This window comes from Orcinus orca, chromosome 1 (assembly GCF_937001465.1).
Source record: "Orcinus orca chromosome 1, mOrcOrc1.1, whole genome shotgun sequence".
Lineage (NCBI taxonomy): Eukaryota > Metazoa > Chordata > Mammalia > Artiodactyla > Delphinidae > Orcinus > Orcinus orca.
In genome coordinates this window covers 43572060-43592488 of record NC_064559.1, presented here as the reverse complement: position 1 = coordinate 43592488, position 20429 = coordinate 43572060, and the positions used below count along the sequence as shown (strand labels likewise).

At 44.2% G+C, this 20429-nt stretch overlaps 1 protein-coding gene across 2 annotated transcripts in view; it reads left to right on the top strand.

Moving 5' to 3' along the window:
• PTPN14 (protein tyrosine phosphatase non-receptor type 14) overlaps window positions 1-20429 on the top strand; it is a 167911-nt gene that overhangs the window by 132140 nt on the left and 15342 nt on the right. For both annotated transcript variants that reach the window (XM_004275244.3, XM_033438014.2), the window contains 7 exons: window positions 1170-1257; window positions 2101-2183; window positions 4437-4494; window positions 7806-7884; window positions 10068-11545; window positions 15900-16043; window positions 17190-17408. In XM_004275244.3, coding sequence (XP_004275292.1) covers window positions 1170-1257; window positions 2101-2183; window positions 4437-4494; window positions 7806-7884; window positions 10068-11545; window positions 15900-16043; window positions 17190-17408 — 2149 coding nt within the window. The remainder of the gene's footprint in view (window positions 1-1169; window positions 1258-2100; window positions 2184-4436; window positions 4495-7805; window positions 7885-10067; window positions 11546-15899; window positions 16044-17189; window positions 17409-20429) is intronic.

Below are 20429 nucleotides of genomic sequence, written 5' to 3'. Positions count from 1 at the left end.
TACAGATGCGAGACAACCTCATTACTTTGCATTATTTCAGCAAACATCTATTGAATGCTGTGTGCCAGGTGTACTTGGTGCTTGGAATACAGAGATGAAGAAAGCAGAATCTCTGCCCGGGGCATGAGGGCCTATGATCGAGATTGGTTTAGTTAGGGATCTGGTCACAGACATGAACAATTGTGATACAATGTGGTGACTGATAGAGGACTACACTAGGCCCTTTCCTGGCATGTGGGTGCTTGGGGATGAGGAAAGGCTTCCTGGAGAAGGTGACTTCTTCTGAGTCTTAAAGGAATCATGCAGGCAGAGGTAGAAGTGTAATGAGCAAAAGCAGGATGGTGGGAGAAAGCGGTGGGCAGGGAATTATAGGTCAGGGAACAGAGTGAAGGGTAGGTAGTGTAAGAGATGATTAGAAACTGGCTCCAAGTAGAATGGGAAGCAGGAGCTAACCTTCCCTTGTCTGGTGGTTCTTTCTGTGTATCTCATTTTAGATAAGATCTCCATGAGGAAAGGGAAGGAAACGTATGTGTGTGTTTAGATCACAAAAATGTAGGCACATTAAACACTCCCTAGGCATTTTTTGCAAGTGGCATAATCAAATCTGTAGTGTACAGCGCAACACAGAACCTCTGTGCGTTCTTCAGCCTAGATTCTTGGAGACACATGATTTTTTTTTTTTTTTTTGGCCGTGCTGCATAACTTGTGGCATCTTAGTTCCCCAACCAGGGATCGAACCCAGGCCCTCGGCAGTGAAAGCGCGGAGTCCCAACCACTGGACCGCCAGGGAATTCCACACATGACTTTTAAATGACATCCCCCTCCAGCATTGAAAATGGGGATCACGGGAAATGCTCTGTCCATTTGGAAGCGTGAAAACCAAGGCAGTGGAAGTCTCTGGCATATTCTCCTCCTAGGTCGTAAAGGAAAGTGTACTTTATTAACAGCAATATCTAGACGTCGTTGACATAGGATTTTTAGCTATTTAAATAGATGCGTGTTGCATTTTATTTCCTTTTCTGCTTTGAGAGGAGGGACGTTTAGTTTTTAAAAATATGGTTAAATCATACTTTGTAAAATGAGACTCAGGAATAACAGGTGACACTCCTATGCCGTCATAAACGCCTAGAACGTCTTTGGGCAAACGCCGTTGGCTTTCTTCTGTGCAGGTGGAATGACATGGGGAATATCACTCACAACAAGTCAACTATCCTGGTGGAGCTCATCAGCAAAGAGGAGACTGCCCTCTTTCACACGGTAAGCAAGACGGGCAGGTGAAGGCAGGGTCCCACAGGCAGCTGCTGTTTGTCTTCTCAACCTGTAATATCTTCTCCTCGCTCTCCATGTCAGGACAGAATAAATACTCTGTTGAACCCATAACTTTCCAGTACTTGCCCAGAGCTGTCATCACTCATTTCTGGAAGGTGGTGGGGACCTCATGCTCACAATGCTGGGGTTTCAAGCTGAGTTTTGACTCTAGGGTTTGGGTTCCTCCACCAGCCTTATATGTGGTGGATCACATTGTCGGGCATGCCCTGGACTAGTCACCCTTGATGATATTGCATGGTATTTTCTTTTACTGGCTGCTTGGGATTTTCTTTGCCATCATAATCCAAGCCTGATCTGAAGCAAACTGGGTGATTGCCTTTCTGTTGAGTGCCTACTTGAGAGCCAAGGCACTCCCTGCACCTCCCTGCCTCCCATTTGATGATGCTTGGCGTTCATGCTACGCTCTGCCTTGATTTATTTACTGATTTTCAAAGCACTTGGTTTAGCATTATGTAAAGACACGTCAGATCATCACTGTAACCCCAGCGTCTTTAGCAGACAGTATTTGTCTGCCATCCTTGGGTGGGCTTCATAGACATGACCGCCACTGAATTTCAGCACACTGGTTTCTGGCTCAGGGGGTTATTGTGTGCTTGACATGAAGGGAGGAAGGGACGTGCCCCTGCTCAGAGGAATCCTAGTGAAATGCATATATTTGGATTGGCCAAAAAGTTCCTTCGGGTTTGGATGGCCCAACCCGAACGAACTGTTTGTCCAGCCCAATACAATCAAACAACTGTTTATTTTTTCCCCTGTTTCTTCTTCTCCAAGGATGATATCGAAAACGCCAAGTATATATCTCGATTGTTTGCTACACGGCACAAGTTTTACAAACAAAACAAAATCTGCACTGAGTAAGTAAACATTTTGTCCACCCTCTCCCGGGATCAGCTTCAATTCTTGTGCTTTAGGGAGGGTGTAGATCGCTTTTTATACTGACTCTTTTTCCTCATTCCTTGTAGAAGCTAAAGGGGCAAGTTAAAGCCGGGCGGGAGGGAAAGAGCTTTAATGATGAAGACTGTCTTGTGTAGTCTATATGCCTAGGGAGAAAATGATTTGCAAATTGACTGTGAATGCTGGACTTCCTGAACGGATTGGCCGACATCAGTGCCTTTCCAACCTCTGCCATGAGTTTGGAGGAATCGAGTGGTTCCCAATTTGCCGGGGCGCCCCTTCGTGTCAGATGTGGAGTGTGTTCAGAAGCAGGTAGCAGAGTGACGAGCCAACTTGAAAGAGAAGAAGCTGCTGTCATCCTCAGCCCTGTGTTGCTCACACAGTTGGCTAACCCTGCGTGTGCTTCTGGGTCACATCACCCGCCTGTAAATGAGAGGCCAGGGTAATTAGAGGAAGACTTGGAAGACGCTAATAGATGTCACAAATCCATGTGTGTGTTTTTCAGTTTAATTTGGAAATAAAGATGATAAAGGGAGTCTGATGAGGGAACTTAACTGTGACCTGACCTTGGATATAGCGTGCCGGGCTCACACTATCATAGCCTTTCCTCTGGTTGCCTTCAAAAGACGTTCCTCAGCAGAGTACATCAGCAGTTGGGGCATCCAAGGTGCTTAATTTTGTTTCAAAGAACCTCAGGATGTAAATGCAGGAGAAGAACTGCTTTCCCACTTCCCCAGTGGACACATGCAAGAGTGTGAAAATACTGTCCTAGAGCAGTTCCTGCTGAAGAAGGTGCTGCTATAGAACTGGAGCATTAGGTCCAGACAGACTTTTTTCTCTACATGATGGAGGTTCTTTCAAACCAGTCTTTGCCATTGGCCACTGTCAGAGTCTGAAAGTATATTTGATAGTACAGTTGGTCCTCTGTATCTGTGGGTTTCCTATCCGCGAATTCAACCAACCGTGGATCAAAATATATTCCAGAAAGTTCCAAAAAGCAAAACTTGAATTCACTATGAACTGGCAGCTCTTTACATTGTATTATAAGTAATCTAGAGATGATCTGAAGTATGTGGGAGGATGTGCATGGGTTATATGCAAATGCTATGCCAGATGATATAAGGCACTTGAGCATACATGGATTTTGGTATCCGAGGTGGGTCCTGGAACCAATCCTCCTTGGATACCAAGAGATGACTATATAGTATTAGGTCTGCCAGCAAAGTTTGCAAATGTAAATCAGAAGAGCACTGATTAGAGAGCAGCAATTTAAGCCACCATATCTGTTATGGGTACACACATGCATACACACGCATGCGCGCATAGACACACATACCATTCTTTTGAACAGATTCCCTATAGGTCACATCTTTGCGGTTCTCTGCTGTTGCCTTTGATTTGTTGGGGTGTCTTTGACATTAACAAGAATTCTATAGTTGACTTCTGTAGGGTGAATTTAAAAACAAAACTATTTTGAGAAGTGTAGTCTTCTGGTTTGATCATTTCTTAGCAAGTGGCTTTAACATAAAATGTTCTGAGTATTTGTAATTCTTTTGTGGCCTTTTCTTCTTACATGAGTGAGCATCACATATATGAGTGAGCATCACATATTAGACTGAAAATTAAGGAAATTCTGTTTTCCTTTCTACTTCTGTAATAATCATTCCTTTCTTCTTCACAACCATGTATGGGAGGTTCCTAACCGCTTATCTGATGAAAACTGGGACTCTCTAAAAAGCATACCCCCTACCCCACATAGACAGTAAATTCTGTATATATTGATAGTTTCAGAGCCTCAGCATGGGCTACACGAGGACTTGGGATAGGCCTCTGGAGTTTTAGGAAATCAGCCTCATCTGAACAGCATCCTTCTCCAGAGGTCTCCACTCTCTAACCTCTAAAAGACTGTTGTTGATTTTTATTTCCCTTATAATTTGTCTTTAGAAATAAGCCTCGTTCTTCTAATATTACTTTGTAAAACATATTATGAAAGTATCATATGTTCCAAACACTTTGAAAATAAAAAAAGGACAAAAAAGAAATCGAAATTGTTCTTAGCTTCAGCACCCAGAAATAGAAAATGTTTATGTTTTGCTGTAATTCTTAACTCATCTTTTCTCCTTTCCCCTCTTCTCCCTCTCTTGTCTATCTGGTCTTCTTGTACATGGTAAATAATAATAACCATCCTCATTTTTTTTCAACTTTTCACGTAGACAATCAAATTCTCCACCCCCTATCAGACGCCAGCCCACCTGGAGCCGGTCCTCCCTGGTATGTATGAAGTCTTCAGTTATCAAGTCCTCTGACTTGTCGGGGTGTGAGTGTCCCTTTGTTGTTAACTTGAGGGGAGGGATGACTAGGGCATCATGACTAGGTCATGACCTCATGACCAGGTGAGATATGGTGAGAACACAGAAGGGCATCAGTCTGCTATGCAGGTGAGATGCACACCCATTTTGTCCCTCTTGTGCCCACCCATGTCCGTCACTTTTCTAAGTGTGACTCAGGGTTCACCCCCATGAATTTTAGTCTGGGCCGATGAGACCGTGTTCCTTGAGCACGCAACCTACTGTGTGTTTTTTTCCACTTGCTTTATCTATCTTTATCCGCTATTTCTGATTTTTGCATATAGACGTGTCTTCAGTTATAATCTCCACAAATTCTTTTATATTCACTGCCATAGACAGAGTTTAATAAACTAGTCAGAAAATGTCTACTTTAAATGAGCAAAAATTGAAGGAGTCTAGTTGATGGTCTTAGGTAGAGTATTTGTTGGGGAAGAAAATTAAAATTAATTAATTTTCTGATTTTAAGGCCAACAGAATTTGAGTTGATCCACTTTTCTACCTACCATTAGCCTTTTTTAAAAAACTGCTCTACTAATCATGTGAATAAGGGGAAACAACTCATTTCATTGTGTGTGTTCTGTCTTAGACTGTGTTTTATTTTGAGAATTAAGGAGGATATCATAGCAAGACGTGGGAGAGTTAGTTTCCTTTAAAATGTCTACTTGTTTTACGTCATAATTCTTTTATTTTAGATTATGATTTATTTTACACAAAATAGAATAAACATGTGACCTTTAAATGTGTGTAGGTTGAACAGTTCCTTTGAGTTGATGGAAGAATAAAATGGAATTTTTCTTTGTACGCAATATATATCCTATAGCACGTCTTTCACTTGTCTTTTAAAAGGAACTGTTTTAGGAATTTTTTCTTTTTCTTCTGGAAAATGCATTGACATGAACTCTTAGTATTCTAGAGTTTGGTCATCATATCACATAATATTGATAATTCCTGCAAACCCACGTGAATATTATTAATCTCTGTGTTAATGGGCAACATCTCACAAGAGGTCTTTGCCTTGGAGGTGTAGACGGCTGCTTTGGGCTTCTGCCCTGAAGTACCAGTAGATTTGTTCATGGCACTGGTTTCCTTATTCTTCTCCTTTGTTGATATGATTTTCCTTTTCCCTTCCTTAGAGTCCACATGTCTTTACTAGTGACATAAATGTTCACTTGTGTCCATGAAACACCAGGGGAAGCAAAGTGTTTTAGGGCTATCTTGTGATTTGATCTCATCCTAATTATCTAGAGAAGATACAGAGGCTTTCCTGTTTTGTTTGGATGAAGATAATCTACAGGAAGCCAGATTCCTGGCTTCTCCCTTTCCTCTGCCCCTTAGGATTAAACCATTTCAGCAAGAGCTCCTTGGGATGAGTGAGAGTAAAACCAGAGAACATTGTCTCCTTTGGGCTTCCTGGCTGATAACAAGGGCTTCTAATTGTTGTTTTTCTCTTGCCCTTCTAGCTCCTATATTGTGGCATCTAATTTGTTTTTGTGTTAGCAGATCTGGAAAGAAACAATAATATATTGAAATATATAAAGAGACAATAAATAATCCTGAAATGGTGTTTGGAGGATTAGCTATTACTGTTTCTCACTTGTATTGCTTACAGACTTATGCCAGTTCATAAACGGTCACCTACGTATAGGATTTTTCTTTTCTTTTTTTTAAATAAGAGTGAGAGAAGGCAGAGGTGAGCCAACTTTGCCATGCTGTATATTTCTGTTCCCTTGTATGAATCCCTCCCTACTGTTTTGTTTTGTTCTGTTTTGTTTTTTTAAACCTAAAAACTGGCTGTCCAATCATGGAAAAATTGAGTTGAATTACGTATTATCAAAAAGAGGAAAAATATTTTTAAATTGCTACTCAAAAACCAGCCAAGAGAGATTTGGGAATATTTAGAAGAGCTGATACCCTGAACTACTTTCTTAGATTAATTTCAATTCTTTACTTCCTCTACCCTGATTCTCTTTAATTTTTGGATTTCTTGTCTTCATTACCTTCTTTATTTGCCCCTTTGATGCTTAAACATTATTTGTAGCAAAGGAAATAGTAGATGAGTTATTTGCCCAGCCTCGGACTCTGCGTAGAGTGTTCTTCTGTTGAGGAATACTGAGAAAGTGTGACCCCTGCTGGCTTTGTGGGGTTTTTTTTTTTTTTTGACTTGATCTCAGCTCTGTCCCAAAGCAGTAACATTTAAACTAATATCTATAAGATTAATTTTAAAATAATCAAATAGAAATATAAGAGATCATCCTGTTTGGTGGTTTATAAGCTTAAAGTTTATTTTTTAATATCAAAACTCTTCCTTCAAACACATTTTTACCTGGAACCCTAATATGGGAATAAAATGGATAATGTTGGAGGGAGGAGACTGATTTGAGTGACAGGAAGCTGAGACCTATTGAGGTTAAATGACTTGCTCTAGACCATATTAGCCATTCATCATATTTCCTTTCTCAACTCCCCAGTTAGTGAAGCTCTCTAAGCATTTTGGTGTTTTCTTTAAAAGTTTCACCCTCCTCTGCAGCATGGAGTTATTCAGGTTGAGTCTAAATGTCCATCTTTAAGAGTCTTATGGCGAAGAGTCCTCACTGAAGGGCTAGATGGTTGAACTGGATCCTCTGCAATGGGAGGGTCCATAAGTGGTCCTGGGAACTGCACGCTCATTGTTAGGAATCACATTTCAGATTTTATGTAAATTTGCAAGTGGGCCCATCTTAACACTCCCCTGTCCCTATTTGAGGCTGATGTGGCACTGTGAACTAGGGTCATAGGTACAACTGTGCTGATGGGTACGAACTTGTAGCTTCAGGAGGGACCCAATTTTGAATAGAAGGAAACAGGCTTCCGCCTTACTCTCATTATGTTTTAGGTGGAACATGATAAAGTACATCTTCTGAGTTATTCCTTTAAAAAAGGCGTTGGGAGCCTTGCAGGTGTGTTAGAAAATACGTTATAAATAGGGGCCTTCATGTTGATTACAGCCTCTTTCTCTCCTTGAACCAGCCTCCCCATTCCCCGCTTCTTGTTTCTCCAGTCCTAAGCTTGGTGACGAGACGGAGGTGCAGATGCTTAGGGCAGGGTTGGGTTGAGTGTGGAGAGCAGAGCATCTGCAGCGTGCCTCCCTGCAGGCGTGGTGAACGATGGGGACCATCGTGTGCTCGCGCTGGTGCTCGTGAGTGTTACGGCCATTTGCGCCAAGGCCTCCCACCTGTGCTGTGTTCTCTGTTTCAGCCCCGGCAGCAACCGTACATCTTGCCTCCCATGCATGTCCAGTGTGGCGAACACTACTCGGAAACACACACTTCTCAAGGTAACTGGCTGGCCGCTGTCCCTTCTTAAGACGCAAAGTTGAGAACTGGTGATGGGTACTGAGACTTTTTTTGGGGGGTGACCGTGATGCTTTCATTTTAACTTTGTCATTGCCTGAATGGCAGCGGGCAACAGCTTGGATTTGTGAAAGGCATAGAATATCATTTACTCCTGAGAGGAAAATTTCCCCAGAATTGACTCCAGAGGGACTTGGGGGAAGGCAGTGAGCAAGTTCCTTTCTCCTCTTCCTTCTTGTAAGTGGGACAGAGAGGAGAGTGACAGCTAAGCCCCACAGAATACTCTTCACCCTCCTTGTCAGTGTCAGAGAGCTTGTAACAGTCAAGCAGGTTTTCAAGGTGACAGAGAGCACAGGCATCAGAATAATTGAAAGAAATACACATAAAATCTCAGCCCCCCCTTTTTTTTTTTTTTTTTGCGGTATGCGGGCCTCTCACTGTTGTGGCCTCTCCCGTTGTGGAGCACAGGCTCAGCGGCCATGGCCCACGGGCCCAGCCGCTCCGCGGCATGTGGGATCTTCCTGGACCGGGACACGAACCCTTGTCCCCTGCATCGGCAGGCGGACCCTCAACAACTGCGCCACCAGGGAAGCCCTCAGCCCCTCATTTTAACTCTCCTTTCCGATCTCTCCCACTGGCCCCTTTCTCAGTGCACTTATTAAACTTTTATTCCTCTTTTTATCCCTAAACACTCCCATGCAAAGTGTGTAAAAAAACCCATTCCAATAATAATTATTCTGAGAATGAGCATTTATAGAGCAATTCCTCTCCTTAAGCACTTGTTCTGAGCACTTGCACTGTATTGTCTCATTTAATCCTCAAAATAAACCTAGGAGATACGTACTGTTATTATTTCCATTTGACAGATACAGAAACTGGGGTACAGAAAGGGTACTGGGAAGCTTGGATATGAAGATTGGTGTCCTGACTCTTGAGCCAGGCTCTGGAATCATTACACTAACTGTATCTCCAAAAAGGAATGGGATTAAACATTGGATGTTGACAGTATGGTAATTGGATAATTTGTTTCTGGGTTATCATATGCTAGCTGCTTTGACTCTTTCTGCACTGTCTAAATGGGAGCATGGAGACTAAGATAATCAAGATGATGTAATTTAATAAAACACAACTTTTTACAAGCAGACTAGCAGAGTTACCCTGCTTCTATGGGAGGGCACCAAACCCCATTAAGGCGGATAAATGCAACACGTTCTCCTAGTTTTTCTCGCCTGTATCCTCTCATCTGGTCTATGTTCCCACCCCTCCTCTTCAGGCAGCCAAGTGTTTTCAGTCACCTTTTCTGTTTTTTAATCTTTTCTGCCTTTGCTTTCTTCTACTCCGCTCATGCTTAAATCTATAGTGTAAAAAATGAATATACTTTGCCCACAGAAAAGTGTGTTGGCAAGAGGTTGCCTGCCTAGGGGTGTCTGTGTATGTGTGTGTTAAAGGAACACTGGACCCCCAGAATGGGCCTTACTTTAGAAATCTGCTTTTTATCTCTTTAGGTACCTCTTTAAAGTATGATTAATTTTCATGGGAAACTGACCTCAGTGATGAAGCCAACTGTAGAGGCGGGTTTTAGGCAGTGGCTAAACAAACCTCCTGATTCTTATTGTGCCCTCCGTTGGTTGCCCATCAGAATGAAGCAGCCACGCATGCCGACATCCTGACTGTGTTATTGGCCTCGTGCCTTGACAGATGCGCGGCAGTCCCTCAGATACAGGGAGTTTTCCCACTGCGGTCAGGAAGATCAGCTCCCAGGACTCAATAATTTCAAATCTATTGCCCTATTAAAGTTCTTGACTTCCTGACCCAAACATCCAGTTCTGTCGCTGAGCCGTGAACAAGAGGACAGGTCTCCCAACGTGAGGGCCATTGTTGGTGCCTGATTTAAAAGCTCGTGGCCACATCGAGAACTTAACCCAGGTGATAACGGTTCCGTATGTGCATAGCTTTCTTTGTTTAGATTCACTTTTTCTTTTTAGTGTGCTTTAAAATGTTCCTTCCATATGTTGGCATCTTGCCCAAGAAATTACCAGTTTTTCCATGGAATATGTGGGTGGAGACCACGGGATTTCCCTTTTTATGACGTCTGTAAGTGTGAGGATGAACTTGATTGAAGCAGGATGGTGTGGACGTTCACGTGCCTCTGTGTGACTTCTTGCAGACAGCATCTTCCATGGGAATGAAGAAGCCTTGTATTGCAACTCGCACAACAGCCTGGACTTAAGTTACATAAATGGCACCGTCACCAATGGCAGTGTGTGTAGCATTCACAGCGTCAACTCCCTCAGTTGCTCCCAAAGCTTCATCCAGGCTTCTCCCGTGTCCTCCAACCTCAGCATCCCTGGGAGTGACATCATGCGGGCTGACTACATCCCGAGCCACCGGCACAGCGCCATCATCGTGCCATCCTACCGGCCGACCCCCGATTATGAGACAGTCATGCGGCAGATGAAGAGGGGGGTCGTGCACACGGACAGCCAGAGCCAGTCCCTGCGAAACCTCAACATCATCAACACCCACGCCTACAACCAGCCAGAGGATCTGGTGTACAGCCAGCCCGAGATGCGGGAGAGGCACCCCTACACTGTTCCTTATGGGCCCCAGGGGGGCTACGGTAACAAACTGGTCAGTCCATCGGACCAGATCAACCCGAAGAATACCACGGTGCCAAGCAAGCCCGGGGCAAGCGCCATCTCACACACGGTGAGCACCCCGGAGTTGGCCAACATGCAGCTCCAGGGCACCTATAACTACAACACGGCCCACATGCTCAAAAACTATCTCTTCCGGCCACCACCCCCCTACCCACGGCCCCGCCCCGCCACGAGCACCCCGGACCTCGCCAGCCACCGCCACAAGTACGTCAGCGGCAGTAGCCCCGACTTGGTGACTCGCAAAGTGCAGCTGTCCGTGAAGACCTTCCAGGAGGACAGCTCCCCGGTGGTGCATCAGTCTCTCCAGGAGGTGAGCGAGCCCCTCACGGCCACCAAGCACCACGGCACGGTGCACAAGCGCCACAGCCTGGAGGTGATGAGCAGCATGGTGCGGGGCATGGAAGCCATGACCTTGAAGTCGCTAAACATCCCCATGGCCCGCCGCAACACTCTGCGAGAGCCGGGGCCACCCGAGGAGGTGCCGGGGAGCCACGAGGTCCCCCAGCTTCCGGAGTATCACCACAGGAAGACTTTCTCGGATGCCACGATGCTGATCCACAGCAGCGAGAGCGAGGAGGAAGAAGAGGAGGCTCCGGATCCGGTGCCCCAGATCCCCGTGCTCCGCGAGAAGATGGAGTACAGCGCCCAGCTACAGGCCGCCTTAGCCCGCATTCCAAACAAGCCCCCACCCGAGTACCCCGGACCCAGGAAAAGTGTGAGCAACGGGGCGCTGGGGCAAGACCAGGTGTGCCTTCCTCCCGCCATCGCCAGGGCCAGGGTCCTGAGGCAGGGGCCAGCCAAGGCCATCAGTATCTCCCGGGCTGACCAGATGGCCATCAACGGGTCCTCTCTTGGTCCATCCATCTCAGAGCCCGACCTGACAAGTGTGAAGGAGCGGGTCAAGAAAGAGCCTGTGAAGGAGAGACCTGTGTCTGAAATGTTCTCCCTGGAGGACAGCATTATAGAAAGAGAGATGATGATCCGGGTAAGTGGCTTCCTCTCCCAGGGCATCTTCCGAGGGACAGTTAAACGGGCTGATTTCCACCCTCTCCCGTGGCCCCCTCTGCTCCTTTTCCATGATTTAGACATACATCCTCTGGGCACTGAAGAAAGCGCAAGCCTTATTCAGGGAATGTGGTAGGGATTTAAAAATCACTTGGCATATAAACAGGTAGTGTTTCATTTCACAGAACTTTGTTTTCACATAAACCTTCCATTCTCATTCATGGCTTCTCATAGGTGTGCTTGGTGCAAAGTGCTGTGAGAGAGTCAGGATCTTACAGGTTGGTGGTGTTGAGATTGGTGTCTGGGCCAGCATTTGCTGTTTATTCAGGGTCAGACTTCCCATTGCATGAGCTGCCAGGAGCTCACCTTCCTCCATCTCCTGGTACTTTGGTTTTTCCAGGGGAAAGCATTTCCCCCCCCACCCAATTAGATATTAAAAGAGCAGCATGCCTTCAGAGCACAGCTTTCTGTGTAGATCTAGATGTCAGGATCGTTCATCAATATTGTCCATGATGTATCCAGCTTTATGTTCAAATCTTCTTTCGAGAGATGTTTAACACACATCCAAGAGAATAACAATAAACCCAGAAGTTTACCGTTGAGCTTCCATTAACCATTCTTATTCTATCAAGAATTCACACATGCATATTTATACACACGCCACACTTGTCCTGGAAGTATTCACTCCCTTAAAAAGTTTAAAAATCCTCTCAGTATAACCATTCAAACCTAGACTGACTTCTCCTCTGCATGTACCACAGCTGAACTATAAGGTAGCCAGGGCTTATTTTAGGAACTCCAGAGCAGTTGTAACTTAACATGGGCTTTGATGGAGTTCATTAGACTTTCTTCATTTATAAGTCTCCCAGTGCTCCAGAGGGAATCAACCTGTAAAGAGCCAAAGTTTTAAGGAAGCCAAGTCCCTCGGTTTAGGAGTCTAGTCCATAGCAACGTTCCTACTTTAGACAAACCTGAAGAACATTCTTAGCCTCACGGTTTTGGCCATCCGTGGAGTATCGCTAAGAAGTTGGTACAGGCGTAACTTTTTCCACCTAGAGGGAAATTGTGAAAGTTGTGCTGTGCCTGTGGGAAATAAGACTGTTGGGCTGAGATGCGGGGCTAGGTGCCTCACGGGGGAGCCTTTTCCTGGGGATGGAATGAGATGCTGGAATGAGATGCGGGGCTGGGTGCCTGCGGGGAGAGCTTTCTGAGTTTGGGAAAAGTAAGCACTGGTAGAAAGGGATTTTCAGCACTTCTTGGCCTCACACCCCTATAACACAACTCGGTATCAAGAACCCATCCGTCTAAGCATTCAGCTGCTGCCTACGTGGTCCCCTAGCCTCACTTAGGTCGTCTTCGTTCTCTTCTCTTGTTACCTGTATTAAACAAAAGCCTGTAGCCAAATTCACGGCACTGGTTCCCTACATAGTGCTTCAGGCATTATCACAAAGGAGCAAGGGCCTTTCCCACTGTTTCCACGTGTCCTCCCATCCCATCCATTGGGTAAGAGCGAATAGCCAATTTTACCCCTTAACTAGTTCAGGAACATCATTACCCCAGCCCTATGTCATTTTCCCTGATTTTTTTTTTTTTAAATGTGTACCTTCTTCTTCTTTCTTTTTTTTAATTTTAAAAACTGTTTATGTCTTGACTATGCCTCATAGCATGTGGGTTCTTCGTTCCTCGACCAGCAGCTAAGATCCTGGTTCCATGCATTGGAAGCACGGAGTCTTAACCACTGGACCGCCAGGGAAGTCCCTTCTCTGATTTTTTTCCCCAAATCCTACACACTTGTGAGCTCAAGGGCTGCCGCCCTTGGCTGGTGTCCCAACCTCAGAGTAGGACTTGGAGGGTCTTCAGTGAGCCAGGCAAGGTGGTGACCACCACTGGCGCTGATGCTTGGGATGGGTCTCTATTGTCTTTGTGAAGAAACTCACCCCAATGACCTCCCCACATCCCAGATGACTGTCTGTCCCTCCCCCACCATGGGTAGCCTTTGCCTGGCTTGTTAGGCATGGCTAAGAAGAGGAGGCTGTCAGGGCCTCCCTAGGATAAGAAAATGAGAAAATGTAACCAAGTAGGAACTGGAGGGAGACAGCTATGGGGAGAATTTGCCCTGCAGGCAAGTCTCTCCCTCCAGTTCTGGAGGTGCTTATCCATTTGATGGATATAGCTCAGGCCTGTTGTCTTGATAGCTTCTCCTGGCTCCTACTGCTGCCTGGAAGACATTTCACTGTCTTTAGTCACCTAACCCCAAATCAGGTACTGGGAAGAGAAAAGGCCAAATCAGATCTTTGAATTAATTATTTTTGATCTCTGGTAATAAGCTGATAGGATAAGTAAGGAGGAGCTAAGAGAAATAGGTTATCCCTGGGGTTTCAGTTTTCATTAGGTAAGTAGTAATCCTTTCCCAAGAAAGACAAATAGGTTTCTTTGGGCTTTTGGGCCCAGTTGGGGTTACCTTATGGTGGGAAGGAAGCAGAAGGACTGTTGGGAAGACCTCAGGACCATTTATTAAAAAAAAATTTGCTCTCTTAAAACTTTGCGGAGTAGTAAAACATTCTCAACTAAAAGAGATAATGGGGGGAAAATTCTCCCTTACAAAAACAAACTAATAAGCAAGTAAACTAACACCCCCCCCCCCACCCCACACACACACACACACCACCACATTTATATCCAAAACTTTCAAAATCTGTCTGGGGTTGAGAAACCAGGGCCAGTCTTAAGAATATTATACCTTTGGGACCTTTCTCACTTTCTCACAGTTAATCTTCCTCTGAGATGCTCCTTTTGTTTGTCTGATGGGTCAGCCCTGTTGCTGGACCAAGCATCTTACTGACAGAATCACTCATAAAGGCCAGAGCGCCATTCTTTTTTTTTTTTTTTTTAACTTTATTGAAGTATAGTTGATTTACAATGTTGTGCTTAATTTCTGCTGTACAGCAAAGTGTCTCGGATATATTTATATACGTTTATATTCTTTTTCATTATGGTTTATCCCAGGATATTGGATATAGTTCCCAAGGCTCCATTCTGACTGTAGGTGGCATTGAGGGCATGCATGTCGGGGTGTAATCGTCCCCTTACGCCCACAATTAGAAGAATATGCACCACGGCTCCATCAAGATACTTCTCTGGGGAGTAGATTTCTAACTGACAGACTAAGAAAAGAAATACCTAAAGGTTTGAAACAAGAAAACAGGAATAAGATGACTCCTTCATCTGTGGCAACCAAAGGAACCTGCAAATTGGTTTCCCTTTCGTGTGGCTCAAAATCATAAACTCTGTAAAACTCATCTGTTTCTATGCTTTATGAAGTCTCTCTGTGCTTCTGTCTTCTAAGACAAGATTATTTGGTGGGAGATGCTCCCATTGTCTTGCCTGAAATGAGTAAATGGAGGTTTGTTGGTACCTCCATCAGTTTAGAGGGCGTGAGGAAGCACAGCCGTAGACCAGGTAACAGGAGCCCCGACTGATCCAGTTTCAGTGTCTGTGCAGGTGAGAGAGAGAGGAGTTGCAAAGCCACAAACAAGGGCCAGGTGTCAACAACCCCGAACCTTCCGCTAAGTGCTCTGCTGGGCCCCTAGATCCGTGTTCTCCCGTGGCTCCGTCACATCCACCGCTGCTCCACCATGGTCCCTGGGAGCCATGGTGTCCATTCCTGTGGGTCTTCTGGGTGAAGCACGAAGGGTGCTGCTGGGTAGGTCATCTCGGGTGGCCCCAGGCTGTGGTATTAGTGACTTTGCTAGAACCACAGCAGCTCTCATTTTGGGGATGATATCCCGGGGACCAGAGAGAGTCAATACAGGATTAACACCCTCAAGTCTTGAGCCCCTCTGAATGGAAACATGGGAAGGTTTTTGTCCATTTATGTATGTATCCAACCTCTTAAGAATGCAACAAACAGTTTTTATAAGGTTTTTACTGTTTAATCTGTATAAAAGGTCCATCATTGTGATTAAGTTTGATTATTCATGAATCTCTGTTTCTCTTTTCCTTGTCCTGTCTTCCTTCAGCCCTTATCTTCCTAAAGTGTCTCGTGTACACTGTTTTCTTGTGAGCCCCGAGGCAGGGTGTATTTGTGTGGAGTCTTTGCTCTTGTTTGTTTGTTCGTTCATTCCTCTATTTTAAATAAAAGCTCAGGAGGCCTGGAGGAACCAGCTTCCTCCAGCACAGTGGGAATAATGGGAAGACTGTGTTTGAATTTGCCCTGCTAATGGTGACTGTCTGCATTCTTTGGCTGGGGAGTTACAGATTTGGGGAGATTAAAACACATTCCAGCATTCTCCTGGTATTACAAACAATGAGAACATGCCTTTTCTTGCCGCAAGAATCTAGAGAAGCAGAAGATGGCAGGCCTGGAGGCACAGAAGAGGCCACTGATGTTGGCAGCCTTGAACGGACTCTCGGTTGCTCGGGGCTCGGGGCGGGAAGAAAGTCGCGTTGATGCCACCCGAGTTCCCATGGATGAGAGGGTAAGCGCTGGGCTTGTCAAACATGTGACTCATTCTCTGTGGTCTTAGGATTCCAACGCTCTCTCCTCGCCCAGACATGCCAGCACGAAGGCGTGTTTGACGAATTCATTCTTCAATTTGAAGCTTAGCAAGACCTGGTCTGTGCTGTATTAAATTGATCCTTTTCAACATCTCATGTTTCTTTGTCAGGTTGGTGCCATGACGACCCCTAAAGACACCAGCCCTTACCTAGCTGTGTGGCCTTGGTCAAGTCATTCAATTTCTCTGGGCCTGTGTCTTTATTTTTTTTTTGCAAAATGAAGAACTTAAGCGGTTGCTGTAGCTCTCAGTTTCTGTGATTTTTGTGAACAAATACCCTTTACTAGGGAGTGATTCTTTGACCCACGCATTTATAGAATTCTTTAATACACTGGCCCCTTGTTTGGCTATAACATATGGCTGGTTTATCATTGTTAGGGTAATGCATTGTGGGAAAAGTAACCAGAAGTTGCGTGGTAGTGTTTCAGAGGTGAAGAAACACGTTCTTTTAGTTCCTGAAATTGCTGTCAGGTTAAGAAACAGGTCATGTAAATGTAATAGAGTGCATTACAATAAGATTAGGGTTTTAGGTTTTGCCAGCATGTATGAAGTATTAGCATGCTCTTAGAGCCAGAAGGGTCTTTAAAGGGATCATTTAATCTAATTAATACCATGTATTGTTATTAGTAGCTTGACCGTGGGAAAAATAAAAGATGGGGCGTCTAATCCTCACGACTAGAGGAATGTAGACCAGTATCATCTTAAAATTTAGCTAAGAACAGCTGTGTAAGTGGAGGGAAGGACGTCTGGGTAATTAAGATGAACGATCTCCTTATCACTAGAACTTTAAACAGAGGTGATAATAACGAAAATACTAATTTTGAATTTCAACTCTTGCCTGGTCTGGCAGATTCGTTCTGTTTAAGGTATGAGTGAGAAGGAAATTGGTTATTGGACAAGAGACACGAGCAATATGGTCGGTAATGAGACCAAATCATCAAATATTAGTTGTCCATCTTGAAACTACTTATTAACACTGTCCCTGTAAATATTTGAAGAAATCTGGTGGTTTGGTTGGAGTGTTTGGATAAGATAATTCAGAGAGCTGGAGATCAATTTCTGTTGCAGTTCAGAACCCTGAAGAAGAAGCTCGAAGAGGGAATGGTGTTCACAGAATATGAGCAGATTCCAAAGAAAAAGGCCAATGGCGTTTTCAGCACAGCAGCTCTGCCAGAAAATGCTGAGCGCAGCCGTATCCGGGAGGTCGTCCCCTACGAGGAGAACCGCGTAGAGCTCATACCGACCAAAGAAAACAACACAGGCTACATTAACGCCTCCCACATCAAGGTAAGAAGCGGGGGGTGGAGAGGGGCGTGTTGGGAAGGCTGGCTGAAGATTGCCGGGTTAACTGTAAAAGGGCAGGGAGGAGAACACATACGGGCTGCCACTGTGCATCCTGGCTTGTCCCCAAACCCCAAGGGAGTGTTTTTGAACTCCTGTGCTTTTCTTAGTCAACTGGAAGGCCATGCCTATCACTGCACAGAGAGAAGGAAGCCCAGCGGCCTCAGGGAAAAAAAACCTCAGGTCAGCTATTTCTGAAGCTTGCTCATTACAGAGGGTTTAACTTTTTCTTCTCTCTGTGTGTTGTAACTCTCCCGAGAACTCACAGGTGAAGCTGAGGATTAGCCCTTTCGGTGTGTAAGTGGCAGATGACGGAGAATTTGGAAATCACAGGCATTATGTTTCTGTCACTGGAGTTACGATGTTCAAGAGCAACAGAAACGTACTGTTTCTCCCTTGTAGTACTACTGGTTAGGCATTTTAGAGCTGAAGTCCCAAATTTGCATGATGTTTAGAAGAGTGGGCTAATTTCAACATAAGCCATAACCGTGTGGTTGACAATGAATCTTGCAAAATGTGCCACATTATTCAGTGCATTTGGGTCATTAAATGTTTGTTACTATTTCAGATACTCCAAATCTTCATATCTCAGTATTTCATAGACTTTAAAATTGGTCAGCTTAGCTTTACTTCAGTTAGAATTTAGAGTTATGGATACATGTGTGCATGCAGTGAAGTGTTTCCTAAATAGCTTACCTTCCTCAGGGCTCCTAATGACAGAACACATTTGTTTAGAATGTCACCATTTGCTCCGACCTCTGAAGTAGGGGAATTATCTGTGTACTAATGTGAATTGTATTAGTATAATTGTTAACAGTTGTTACGGGACGCTTTTCAAAACAATACAAGGTTCAGATTCCTAGTCTGCTGTGATCAATAACCTTAGAAAATCTGTGTCTGGCATTATTTCCTTTCTTCATTGGACTTTTCAACTGTAGCCAAATTATAGGTAGGTTCCTTTGAGCCTTTAAAATACAGCCAGATGTCTGGCCTATGTATCAGTTCTAATGGTTTTGATACAGAATATGGGAAGTGTACCATGGTCGGGTGTAGTGTTTTTGTTCACCCAGCATAGATAACCACATATATTTTTTAAGTGTCAGAAAGTCCTGTCCAAGGAAATAGGATGGCGTCAACCCTCATGGATCATATTGTGTATTCTACTCTTATTTTTCAGAGTGAGAACTCTCAAAACAATGAAACAGTAAAAACTGAGCCCCAGGAAACTCTGAAGGAAACTGACGGTGGTGAATTTCATGGGCTTAGTTTAGATAACGAAACAATGACCAAAATAATGCATGCAAAGATGCAGATCACACGGCTGCATCTTGCTAGACTGTCTGAGAAAATCTTCCACAGCTGCAATATACTATCTTCTTCTTTTGGCCAGAACGCCTCCCCCATTTTCCATCTGCTCTCTGGAAAAAGCTGTCAGTCTGCATGCGCTGTGCCCAGTGGGTGTTCGTAACATCCCTTCCATCCCTTCCTCCATATTCTCTGAGGCCCACATTTCATCTTGTGGATCCGGGTTAGACATGGGTGTGTTTAATAGACCCAGAGAGCTTTCAAGAACTTGTCCTTGTGATTTTGGAGTAGAGTTACATGTCTTGCCAATGTTTTCTCCCTGGGTTCCAAGCAGCCATGAACACAGAACAGAGATTTATTTGCTCCAGACGTGGAATCACATCTGTGAAATCTACCTCAGTAGCTTTGGTGGTTGTGTTTTTAATGCAGTTTTTAATACCCTCCTGTCAATACTTGGGAATACGCTGAAAGGCCCCAGGCAGCAGCATACTCTGGAAGTATTTATGGCTCCTATATTGTAGGGTGCCAGAGAGGCTGATGTTTAAAATCACAGTTCCACAGATAAGCCAAACTCCTAGCCAGCCGGCCAGCAAATGTATGAGTGTTATCTCCCACCAGTACTCGGAAAATGGATTTTGCTTGCCAGCTTTGACCTAAACATGCCTTGTGTAACGAGACAATAACTGACATTGTTTTTGTTTGAATCAAGTTAGTGTATAGTTTCATAAAATAAATGAGAGAAAAAGTTTCAAAAAGTGATCACTTCTTTGCCCCTAGCACCATCTTGAGATCCCCACTGGTGAATGTGTAAGGGAGCCTGACTTGGCAGTATCAGGGCACAGGAATGGAGGCAAACCCAGAAAGAACCCCTCCAAAGGCCACCATTTCACCCGGATGGCACGAGCTTTCACACTTGAGGCATGACTTTTTATTGATGTGTCTCTGCTGCTAATATTTATAGCTGCAGAATTATCCTCCCAAGATCACCCTGAGCTGTGTGGGGTAATGATTTTATTATCCAAAATCATCTCATGACTCCAAAGTTCAGTTGGATGCTGTGGTATTGTACGAGGGGAAGGTGATGATAAAATATCATGTACTGTTGGCTTAAGTACATTCACGATACCTCTACTGTATGTGGTACAGAGTAGCGGGTACAACAGAGGTTTAGGATACACTTCATAACCAGGGCAGTGGTAGAAAGACATTGCTCCCAAAGGGGTGTTATTCCATGGTAGATTTTTCTATTATTTAAAAGGATGTCATGGAGTACTGTGTCTCAGACTGTGGACTGCAATATGGTAGTGGTATATGAAATCAATTTAGTAGTCGGGAGCAGTTTGGGGTTTTTTTGTTTTCTTTTCTTTTGTTTTTTAATGGAATAGACTAGAAAAAGGAGAAGAGAATGGCAATTACCAGTACATTGCACATTGGAAACATAACTATTATTTCTGTAACAAGTTGTTAGGTTATATACCTATATTCATGTAATATTGTATATGTGGGTATATATATATATATATGTTTTATATATATGTTTTTAATATGCACTGGTTTGTACATAATTACTGTGGGTTGTAGACCAAAAATGATGAGGTATATTGTAATAAGCTTGAGTGGCAAAAATATTTTCATGTGAGCATGGATGTCACTAGCCATCCA